General features: G+C 29.3%; 1 protein-coding gene across 4 annotated transcripts in view; it reads left to right on the top strand.

Annotated features, from left to right (window-relative positions):
• The window catches only part of LOC126743265 (RNA-binding protein Pasilla), a 144,031-nt gene extending 140,945 nt beyond the window's left edge, over positions 1-3,086 (top strand). For 3 of the 4 annotated variants that reach the window (XM_050450268.1, XM_050450265.1, XM_050450267.1), the window contains exon 9: positions 2,476-3,086. In XM_050450268.1, the coding sequence (XP_050306225.1) occupies positions 2,476-2,699 (224 nt within the window). In that variant the 3' untranslated portion in view covers positions 2,700-3,086. The remainder of the gene's footprint in view (positions 1-2,475) is intronic. The other variant, XM_050450269.1, reaches the window with a different exon arrangement.
• Positions 3,087-12,885: the final 9,799 nt, after the last annotated feature.

Raw genomic sequence — 12,885 nt, 5'->3', positions numbered from 1 at the left:
AGAAGGCTTTTCACCGACCTTGCTGATAAAATCGACGATCTGAAAGCAAACTATTTAAGTGCAGAAATTGTTATTGCGGAAGCAATATTAACTGGTTGGTTAATGTATTCTAACAGGACTGATGATGGACGCAAAGCAGAGAACTCTACGATTGATCGGTCTAACGCAGCTTATACGAAAGCCAACCAGAATCCCTGATAGAGAGGAACACTTTGCCACAGCTTTTTCACTAGCCTCCTAGATTTATTTCTCGCAACAGATCCTAACTCGTACAATATTACCGTACATGCAAATTTATAACCGCATAATGTGAACAAGACATGAAAACTCAGGATCCACTAATGGCGCTTAAAGTTTGACATGATAGATCAACAAACTTTATTATTATATATTTAAAACAGTCCCTTTCACCGTTTCCTTGGAAAGATGTCTGTCTTAGAACCAATGATTCTTTCAACCTGTGCAAGAGATTTGAGAGGTTATTATGGCAGGTATGAAGGCTTATATGCCAAACATTTTTAAAAGCTCTTCAGACAGCAAACCGTGGTTCAATAAAAGTTGCACCAAGATAGTCAACAACAAAAATGCTGCTCATCTCAACTGGCTACAAATCGTGTCAGCTTCAACCGTGCCTTGGAAAAAGGTGTGCCTCCAGACGATTTATTAATTCTTACATTATTCTATTTGACTTTCCCGATAACTTCTCAATTGTCCAAATGGATCAAGATCATTCTGGTCTGTAGCAAGAGCAGTTGGTCAAAGTTTCTGTAGGTTAAAAATTTCACCATCGACTAGGGAAGATGGTTTTATTCCAATGACCGCAATAAAAAAGGCAGACATGATCTTCCGTCACAGACATCCTAAAAAAATTCTCAAAGGGTAAATACTAACAAGACCACCTGTTAGAATACCGCCAATAGTATTTAAAAGGTGTGCGGTCGATGGTCACCACCATTGTGCAAACCATTTTCTCTTTAATACAAAAGAGATCTCTTCCCCGGAGACTGGAAATTTGCGTCGATAACTTCAACCGATACTCATCAAAAGAAAAAAAGACAGTGCTTATAAATAACCATCCGATTGCTTTAGTCTCGGCAATCGCCAAGATAATGTAGAAACTTGTCAACCAGCAAATGTTAAAAAACCTGGAGTGCACCAACATCATTAGCAACTGTCGGTATGGTTTTCGAAAATACAGATCTACTGGCGATCTGTTGGCCTATGTCACGCATGTTTGTATCGAGGCCATTGAGAAATGTGGTGAATTTCGTGCCATAACTCTGGATGTTTCAAACGCATTCGATAGGGTCTGGTATGAAAACTTCTTAAACAAATCATATTCTTATGGTCGGCCACCGAATTTCGTTAATTGATTTGGAAGCTGCCTCAAGAACCGATTCTTCCAAATTGTCATTGATGGACACACCTTGCAAAGGTTTTAAATTAATGCCGGTGTTTCTCAGGAATGCATCTTGCCCCCCATCCTCTTCCTGTTATATTTCAATGAACTTGATGTAACTCGACAACACTTCTTCCAATTAATAACTTTGCTGATGACAGTACAGTCTTCCTTCAAGTCACTTAAACAGATGACTTCAGCCGACACTCAGTGCCGTCATTTTGGACTAGGGTGAGTGCTGCCTGATTGAGTTTAACGCAGTCTGCTAAGACTCAGGCTGCTGTATTTACTAAGAACCTACTTAGTCACTTCGTTTTTTAGGCGTGGGGGTTGAAAGAAATATGTCTTGGCATGAACATGTAGCGGAAATAGCTAAAGCGGCTTCTCAAAAACTTGCAGCTCTCTTTAAAACAAAAATGCTGTATACACCGCAACAGCTTTTAACGCTTTACAAGGCTCAGATTCATCCATCTCTTGAGTATTTCTCGATACCACCACGGTAACTGCCCTTCCGAACTGGCCCATATCATTCCACAGGCAACTGTGACTAATAAATATCGAGCGCATTTGCAGACACCTAGAACGAGAAGTGCAAATCTATGAACACATCTAAATACAAGCGAGCGATAGCAAATCTATCTACCGTAGCACTGGTACCATTCCTTATACTCGAGTATTATAGGGTTTACCCATTTGTGCCACTGTATTACATAAAAAGATCTCTTAGAGCAAATCATTACTAATCAAGTTCAGTTTCGTTTATTTTTAATATGCCAAGAACCAAAAAACTACGAAATGGAAGAAGCAAAAATCAAAATCCTACTGACGTGAAGGCAAATTTAAATGTTTGTAGCTGCAATATTATTAATCCGATTTTATTTAAACAATAAAATAATTCTTATCGACAAAATCCCTTATACTTTAGCCTGGGCTATGGTAAGTGCTAAGAATATTCAGAAATTATATTAAACACATTACTAGAATACTCTCTGACAAAATTCCAAAAATGCCAACGTCACACTAGTCACTAATTAAATCTACATGAGGAACCTTAATACGTTTTCTTTTTTCTCCAGGTCCAGGAGGCAGATCCTTAGTAGAAATCCAACAGCTGAGCGGCGCCAACATCCAAATATCGAAAAAAGGTATTTTCGCCCCGGGCACCCGCAATAGAATCGTCACCATAACCGGCAATTCACATTCCATAACGACCGCTCAATATCTTATTGAGCAACGAATTTCGGAGGAAGAGCTCAAAAGGGCTCGGAATAATGGAATAGGCATCATAGCATGCTCTTAACCACTTACGGAACATGCGCGATACGGCCGAAAAGAGTCAGAGTTTATAAATTTATTTTGATTTTGTTTATTGTACGATTTTACCGTAGCTTTGTACAATTATTTCATGTGCATCAACCCTGTTTCGATTCGTGCAACCTTATATTTAAATTGGCCTAATTGCTTTAAAAAAAAGTTTGATTTCGACATGAGGGTTGTCAAAGCTAATGTACTAATACTAATACAATCATTCCTTGTACAAAAACAGTTTCGGTCGTATCAGAAATAATGTGGTTACACTTTTGTTTTAAACGTTTTGTTTTTGTTTTTTTGTGACGTGAATTTTTTTATTTGTCAAATATGTATTTTGACTTGTTATAATAATATATTATGTTTTTTTTAAAAAGAGGTTTGATGAACTTTATATGCGATTTGTAGTTTTTCGTTTCATTTTAATAAAAATAATAATAATAATAATGTTAGAGCTACATTTCACTGTTATTTGAAATAATAAGATAAGTTTTGAGGTGATGCTTCGCATAAAGATTTTGTGGTGTAAATATTTTTATTTGAAATGTCGTGTTAAGACATACTAGTGAACATTGTTACCTGAGAGATGTTTATGTTAACTGTTACCGTTGATCTGATTTAGGGAGAAGAAATAATATACATAGAAATAGAAGAAATCTAAAAAAATGTGATGATCATATGGATTCATATTGTGTATAATAAGCTGCATAAACAGCTTTTAACACCGTTCATTTTTGCACGCCTTAAATCGTTTGTTAATAATTTTGTTTTCATCGTCACGTGGTATTCATTATTTTAGTGTTTATGTAGATAGGGCTTAAAATGTACCTAAATTTAAAAAAAAATTACGAGAAAGGAATATTTTGTCCTTTAAGGAGACCAAAATTCACAAGAATATACGGTATTTTTGTATAGACCGAAAGATAATGAACGTTGATAGCTTCCAATATATACCATAAATGGTCGAGATTCGTCTCGGCTTATATATAAACAAACCGTTGTTAAATAATTTTATTGATTTATTAATATTTTATCGAAAGTTTTTTCTTTTAATTGATTGGAATGTAATATGACATGGGTCAGCGGATTTTTAAATAGTTTCTTTCAAATTCCTCAAAAAAATATTTCTTTAAGGCAATTAAATTCAAATAGATGTAGAGGCAGTATATGTAAATCCTTTGTGTTAATTTTTTAAATGAGTGCATGGAAAAAATTAAATTGTATGCCTGTCCGGCTTAAATCTGACTGCTTATTAGGTCTTCGTATACCAACGAATGATTTTTACATATAAGATTTATACAGCTGCCTATATTGACTACTAGCTCATCATAATTCCACCAACGTATTGTTTTCAAGATGGGGCTTTCATAATTGGTTTTTTAACTCCCTTTCATTATCTTCGCTATTACTTTCATCAAATAATGCCAATACATAAAATGCAATTCGCCAAATGAGATTTATCTAAAATTGATACTTGAATTGATACCCCAGCATTGCATTAATACCCGATTGTTAACGTGTTTCAGATATTATCATGGTAGCGACAGATGTAAATAATACAAGATATAACATTAATGATAATAATGTTATAATATGCATATAACACAATGCATTTTGCTCGCTTTTTGTATAGTCATCGAGAAGACAGGCATAAAAAGTATATCCTAGTCCTTCTGATTAGATGATTACTCTTTTTTCTGTACAATTGAAGTTTGCATACTTTGGTTTGTATGTTAAAATCACCATTTTCTCTGAGACCTATCAATTATCACCAAGTTAGACTACACAGATTTCAGGTTCTTTTTTTAAAATCTGTCTCGTCTACTTTTTAATTATTTCTTAATGATAAATTTTAAACACATTGTCATATCCATCTTACGTGTAGCTATATATAGATAAAATTTTTGTCTCTGATATGTTTTATAAGTAATTTTCGAAAGAAGAGAATAAAGTTAGTTGGCTTGATCTGCATGACTATTCAGTACTAGTAATAATATTTTGTTCCACGAGGGTATCCAAAAATAATAAATTAAATGTATTTGAATTTGTACAAGAAGAATTTTAAAAATATTCAAATCGCCTAAAGTTTAGTGTTTCTATGAGCAATAATATGCCGTGAAATAAATATTTCCAATATTGGTGATTAATGGATATTAATTAAAATTTTAATTTTAATGGTCATTTCTGTGAATCATTGAAGTGATTGAATTCACTGAAAAAAGCTACCAAACCTTTAAATGTAGAAAAAATTTATTTATTTTTTGAAGATGTTTTTTAAATTAAATTTTTTAATCTTTAATTTCTTAAAAGAAAAACGTTTTTAGCTCTAATCCTTTAAAATCAACTATATTTCAAAGCATGCTGATAAGTTGTAGAACAAATAATTTAAACATCTATTTTATCAACTCTCTTTTTATAAAGCTTTTTAAAAGGTGTAACGTACGATTTGCTAATTTTGTTGACGAATAAAAGTTAAACGCCTGGCGTTCAATTTTATGTTCAAAAATCTAATCTTCTTAGTAAAAACTATTTATGGTAGCTTAAGTTAAGCAATGATAGTAAAAGTTTGTGTCATATGTATTTCTACCTATCTACTTTCTTTATATTCCATTATAAGAACTAATTCATTTCCTTAAAGTTTCACCTGAAAATCAAGTAAACGTGCCTAGCATGATGACTTTTATCCATTTCTTATTGAACTAAAATGAACTATGAGAATAAAAAACAAATTTTTGATATTTTTTAAGAACTGATAAGGAACTGAAGAATTGGTATAAAAATGCCCTTTTGGAAATCCACGTGTATATGTGCATTTGCTGATAGTATGGTGAACACGAGAAATATAAATATAGATCCTTGGAAATATTGAAATCTGGATTAATCAATTTTCCTAATAAGTGTGTTACTTATTAATTTTCAGTTACATAAAGGTTTTTTTTTAATTCAATTATTATGTAAAAAATGTATCGTGAGTGTAATTAGGTGATAATGAGGCACCTAGTAGGAGAAACGCGAACAGTTATCATAAAATTTAATTTTTTCCATATAAAAAAATAATTCAAACTATTTAAAAATACCAAAAATATTTACTTCCAAACAATTAAAAAAAAAAACAAAAAAAATATCCCATTTATATTATGTCGCCGTCCCTATAATAAGATGGCACATTTTCCAATAAATTTAAGTACCTGTTTAACTAATCTCAGGCAAAGAGCAGATTTTATTTAATTGACAAATGTATTCCCTTTAACAAAGAAAAAATCAAAACAAAAACAAGACTCATAAGTTGAGTTACCTTGTTATACTCGAAAACGTAGGACGCCATTGAAATTTTGCTAAATACCTCGAGTTTTGTGATATTTCGATTTTCTTAATGCGTTCTGTCTTTTTCTGGAGCTATATTATTGCTTTGTCGGATGTCGTAAATTATTGTAGAGACATATATATTCAGCTGTTATTTCTTATAGAACCCTAATATTATTAAAGAAGAAACCATACTAAGCAGAAAATAATTACTATATATAACTTAATTCATATAAAATAGTATACCAATGTTATAGCATGTCTTGTTATAAAAATGTTAACGTTTGGAGAAACAAAATCTTCTTTTTAGCGCAACAACTTGTCATAACATATAAACATTTACAAAAATTCAATTTTTACTTTAGCGGCGGCTTTACGGAAAACCTGTTCAATTTTTTTATTTACTTATTTGATGATTTGTGAAAAAACTTTGTCAACTTATACATATTGGCATACGAAGATTTGGTAGAAAGTAGGTATCTACCTACTTTCTGCATACTACATACTATAATATACTACCTCACTGCGGTAGGAAATGCTTCTTCAACTTGTTGACAACATTATAGTCTAACCTAACTACTTCTCTTTAAAAGGAGCCTGATCGTTTCTTTGGTCCAATCGTTTTCAACAATGCATCGACAGAAATGGCAACTATGTCGAAATGTCACGTATACAAGTGAAAACATGCAAGTTCTTTTTTATTTTAATATTCTTATGAGCATATAAAAATTGAATAAACTTTCCTATATATATGATAACGACCTTAAATTGACATACAAATCTCACATCTAAAATTACATCTTAGAGCGCTAAATAACATTTGAAATATACTTATGTATAGATCTATCAGAGACATTTAGAAAATCTAAAATTACCTAAATGGCGATTTTTTATAGGATGTAAAATAGGATTATGTAATGACTTATCAGGGATGTCTAAAAATAGCATTTATGCAATTTTTTCGGCATCAGTAAACATTTTATTTCAAGGCCTACATTCTGTCCCAGTATTCTTTAAAAAAAATGAACTCATTTATTTTTGCTATTTTAGTACCTTTTGTTATTTCTTAAAATTTTGATTTTATTTGTGACGTAAAACTGTCGTATCTAAAAATGAAGTAAAGAGAATTTGAAAAAATCGTCTTAAACACTCTAATGAAGCAAACAAATAAACATTAATATAAAAAGTCTACATAAATTGACAAGAAAAATTATTAAAACAAATTCTTATGAAAACGTTGTTATACTGACTTTGAACAAACCTTAGGCATATGTCGTCCAAATAACGCTTTTTAGACCAAGTTATCTGTGGCCTAAAGAAAACGTAAAAATAACGTTTTTAGATAACATATTACTACTGAACTCAATTTTCCATTTTAAAATACTTTCTTTTGACACTTTTGACACAATTTGACACTTTCTTCACCTTCAGTTTAGATAAGATACCATCTTAAATTTGAACAGGTTTATTTTGAATAATATTGTGGAAAATCTAGTCAAGTTCTTTGGGAAGGATTTTCGCCCAGTGATCATTTTATAAATTACTTTGGTTTAGGTTAGGTTAAGAATCATTAATTTACACTCTCCATGTTTCATGCGATATTTGTATGGTCTACGTAATAATCAGACAATCAATTTATACCAATTTTTAAACTCGTCTATTTCAACAATCAACATGGAGGTCATATAAGAGTAAAGGCACGTGGGTTTTGTTATATAAGTTATCGTAAAGCCGCCCTTAGTCCTAATTTCTAAAATAAAAATGAGTATGATTTTCCAGGTTATCAAAAACAATCGCATTCCCTTGTTAAAACAGTTTTATTTTTTATATTATTTGTTATAAGTTCAGGGCATTATATTTTTGTTACAAACAATTTATTGGTCAGAAAAAAAATTCAGGTAAATCGGTGCAATTACTAAAAAAAACTGGTTATGGTAAAAAAAATTATATATTAGTTGTTAGGTAAATGTCATGTAACCTACCTATTATAACAAAAGTGTAGTTATTCTAAAAATTTGTCCTACTATTAAATTTTGTTAATTGGCTTTGCCCAAAAATAACTATCGGACCATAATTTTAAATTTTATTAAACCAACTTTATCCAGATAAAAGCACAACTTTTTGGTTACAGATAAGGGCACTTTTAGGGTTTTTTTATGCCATAATTAATTTATTATATATTTTAGCAAAAGCTTCCCTGAATATTATTAGTAGAGAATAAAATTATCGATAAAAAAGCCAATGCCAATTTTTTTGATAAGTCGATTATTTAACTATCTATGGATAGATGGATAAAGCATTTAAAATAGTTTCATTGACATATTTTCAAATGCTTGAAGGCAGTTGATCTTCGGAAACAAAACTGAATTTGAAAATAACGATACTTTTATTACTAAATTAAATTAAGTTTTATAAGCGTTATCTTATAAAAGAAATAATTCATTTCCATTCAGAGTTTCCATATAAAAAAAATTAATTTAAAAACGTTTACAATGTTAAATCTAGCTTAACTGGTATGTTTTATGTGTATTTTTTAACTTTTTTATATATATTTTATTTCTACATTTTTTTATTTAATTTTCTATTATTCTATCCAAAGTTCTTTTTAAAATAAAATTGCTCTTTATAAGTTTTTAGAGACAAAACTAGTTTTGTTCTTATCGAAATGTTATTAACGTTTTAACAGGGTTTAATTATCTCCTTTTATTAAGAATGATTTAAAAGCCTTGATATTCTATGATTTCTTAGCATATTCCTCATGGCACATCCCTCTTGATGCATATTCTAAATAATGAGATTCCTGGAATATTTTTGTTATGTTTTTGTATTATTAGGGAATCATCCACTGTTTTTAAATTTGAGGTAAAAAATTTGCAGAACAAACCTTATACTTTAATTAAAAAATAAATTTACAAATCAAATCAAACATTTTTAATTACAAGTTGAATTAAAAGTTGAATAAAATTTAACAAAGTGATAAGAATCATTTCAAATGAAAGAAAATAAATATATGTTTCTTAAACAAAATACACCTTTTTTTCAATTTACTTGAATAAAGGAAAAAATCCAAAATATAAAGTATTTAAAAAACATACTTTTAATAAAACTTTTATTTTGCTAAAAACGTTCAGGGTTTTTATTAATGAGGATGTTTTATACGGTAATTTCATGGGATTTTTTTAACTATGGACTATGTACTGGTTACAGCATATTCCTGAAATATTTCGGACATATGTTATTAGGAACAATACTAACTGTAACCAAACTCCGTGCTTTTTAAAATGATATCTATATGATATAATCACTTGTGCTTTTATTACTGAAATTCTAAAAAACAATATATTTGAAATTATGGTCAGGCAAAGAAAAGAAAAATAAAACAACCTTTTGTTGTTACTGTGATATACATTTTTAATAATGCAACATGTAACAAAATTTCGCTTAAAATTATTATTAAAAAATTCGTGCAATACTATTCATCGCTTTTCATCGTTGAAAATTGTTGCATTATTAATTTATATTCTATTTCATCTGGAAAACCATCTAGGCGTACATTACATTAACCTTGCCTTATTTAATCTTAGTATTGTTTTATTAAATATGTTCTTTTCATGTAGGACTAACAAAAGATAAGTTTAGTATATAAATAAGTTTGTTGGTGTAAATATTTTATTTTTGTATAATCATTAGGTTTGCATTAAATCATTATTATATTTTCTAATATTTCATTCAGGAGTTCTAGCTACGTTGTAACTTAAAAAAAAATTAAGGCCTATTAGTAAAGGTGTTTAACCAAAATACTATATTACGAGTTGAACAGTGTAAAATTTTAAAAAGAGACTTTAAGAATCATATAACCGTTGTTATCGTAGAAACATTTATATTAAAAAGTTCATTTTATGCTCGCTTCGAGCAATAAATGCACTTGAGAACCTTTTACTCCTATTATAACTACTATAAAGTTTCTTCTTATAACTAGCATTTTTGTGCTTTTCCAGCCTTAGTCCAGGTTTACGTCTAAAGAGTTACAACTCATAGGGTCTGGCAAGCATTGTGTAGAGGATTTTTGAGACTATAGGAATAGGCTATAAAAATTTGTTTGGCAAATTTCGTTTTTTTTTGTGACCAACAGTAAAGGTGCAAAAGATTTAAGCCATAATCTTTAAATGAAAGATCTAAGAAAAATTGTAGAAAATTAAGTTTGCATAATATACAAAGTTCTGAAAATGATGAAAAATAGATTGTGCTTTAGATTTTCGAGTTCTATCTAAACATTTTTTAACTATAAAACAACTTTGAATTAAGAAAATTTTGCAGTTTTTGGAAAATGTTTATTAAGAAAATTATATACAAGGTATATGTGATTAAGATGTTAACAATATTCCTTAATTAACTTAAAAAGTTTATATACAAGTAGATCTGTAAATACATTTTTTGTAACGTAAAAGGGCGTTGAAAATTAAAAAAAATGATTTTTCCCTGATATTTCTAAAGCTTAGAATTTGTTTATTCAGTTTTTATTTTGGCAACTTTAATTTATTAATTTTTGGTAAATTTTAAATTAATTATCGTTTTTTGGAAATATTTATTATGAAAATTATGTACAAGGTGTTCAGATTAAGATAATCCATCAGTGGGATTTTTCTGATGATACTAGGCGCTAAATTTTGATAAGAAAATTATGTGCAAGGTATTTCAGATTAGGATATATAAACGATTATCCTTAAATGCTAAAGGAAATTTAGAAAAGTGGCCAGCACATGCATTTTTTCTCGTGGTATAGGGTGTTGAAAATGATAAAAAATTAAAATTTCCTTTATTGAATTTAGATGTTTTTCCAATTTTTTCATTTTAATACCTATAAATTTTTTTTGGCAAATTTAAAACTTATTTTACATTTTGTTGGGAATTTTTAATAGAAAAAATTATACACATGTTTTCTTTTTAAATAAAAACGATAATACTGAAATTGGATTTTTGCCGATGACACAGTGTTCCAAATGATAAAAAAATAGGTTTTCATTAATATTTGTGATCTCTAAGATAGTTTTTCCAATCTTAATATGAGGCATCTAGGATAAAATAGTTCTACTTTTACGAGTATTGTTCAGTAACAAAGGGTATCGCAAATATTTAAGAATTTTTTTTTCGTATTGATTACCTTGTTTAACACCCTGATCATCCTGATCAACCTCCAAATTTATGCATTTGCGAACCAAATTAAACCCAGAACTAGGCTCTTTTAAGGTTTGGTATTTTTTTATAAAAGACCTTATGTATAGAGAAAAGAATATACAGGGCGCAAAAATTATCTTTGTTTTATAATATAAAGTAATACTTAATATTTGCATTAAAAATTCTAAAAAAACAAATTCCTCAATCTTAAAAGTTCAAAAAATAAATTTCACCTCCAACCTGTATTATAAAAATAAGACGTTTGGAAATCCATAGATTTTTGTTTATTTTGATAATTTACCAAAAAAATATACCCTTATATTTACCCTCTGTATACGCCTTGAGTCTAAAATAGATTTTATGACAAAAATATCAGCAATTCTCAAATTCAGATAAAAAAAAGTTATTTTATTAATTTTGACTAATCAGTTGGGTTATCTGGCTGCCAAATTAGTCAATTTTTTCGACACCACTGTAAGTGCACTGTAAGTGCCGATATTCATATCAAATTGTATTCAAATTAAGAAATGTCTGAAATAAAAAATTATTAAAAAACTTTAAGACGTCATCTATTTCGCAATTCGATCCATATTTGATAAAACTTTAATTTTGGAATAACTTGTATATAAAAAAAATATTTATATATCTGAAAAATGTACGTCATTTACCAACTTCTGCCTTTTTAACTTTAACAAATCCTTACACTATGATTGCCTTATGCTAGTTAGTTATCTTAAGTCTTAATATATTGACACAAGTTTATTAAAACTCGTCAATGTCCTTAAGACAACTTATTACACTTTGTTATTATTGCACCTTTAAAGCATAAACGTCATTTTTTTTATTTCGTTAGGTCTTGTTAAAAGGGTTTTTTTATTTAACTAGTTACAAATTATTAGAAGAGATGTTGTGGTGCGCAAGCGTCATTTGATCTATTGGCACCCATAAGCCGCAACTATTTGTAGCGAGTTAACTAAAAAAGCCTTACTATAATATTTTATCAAGTAATATTAATAATAGTTACAGTGATATTAGTTATTGGAATATGGTTGGGTAACCTAGCGATAAACGCTTGGTGAAACGGGTTTATAGATTTTATTTGAAACAGTGATCATATGTGGATAGTCACTTTATGCTACAGACTGTACCAGATTCTCGGATCTATTTGAAGAGTTTTCTTTACCGGATCGGAAGTGTTAAAGTTTATATGTATATTATAGTACTGTTTGTAGCTTCTGTTTTAAATATTTAGAGTTAGTACACAGCATTGTCAAACACATTATTATTCAATAAAATCCATAGTGCCATACATCGTATTTTTCATGGTTTCCTCACTTCAAGTCATTTTTTTCTACTTTATCACCTTATAATCTCTTCGGCATATTATTATCATTCCTTTCACGACTCATTGGTACTGCAGGTACTAAATTTTTTGAGTTGACAATAAGTCGTTCCATTCCTCACTTTGTTTCCTTAAAACTCATGCGTCTTCATTTTATTTTTATTATTTTTACAAAATAAAACAAGATTTTTTTAATCAAAATTATTTTTGTGTCCGTCCCGCTTTGTTCTAGTCAGTATTTATTTTCCTGTACTATTTAATTATGTCTGTGATAAGGTTTGGTGATTAATAAAAAACGTGTTAAAATTTTATTAAACTATATTTATTACCTGCCAAATTGGACAGTAAAATTATACAA

The sequence above is a fragment of the Anthonomus grandis genome, chromosome 12 (genome assembly GCF_022605725.1).
Source record: "Anthonomus grandis grandis chromosome 12, icAntGran1.3, whole genome shotgun sequence".
In the NCBI taxonomy this organism is placed as follows: domain Eukaryota; kingdom Metazoa; phylum Arthropoda; class Insecta; order Coleoptera; family Curculionidae; genus Anthonomus; species Anthonomus grandis.
The sequence above is the reverse complement of the archived record's forward strand: the minus strand, read 5'-3'. Positions and strand labels throughout refer to the sequence as shown.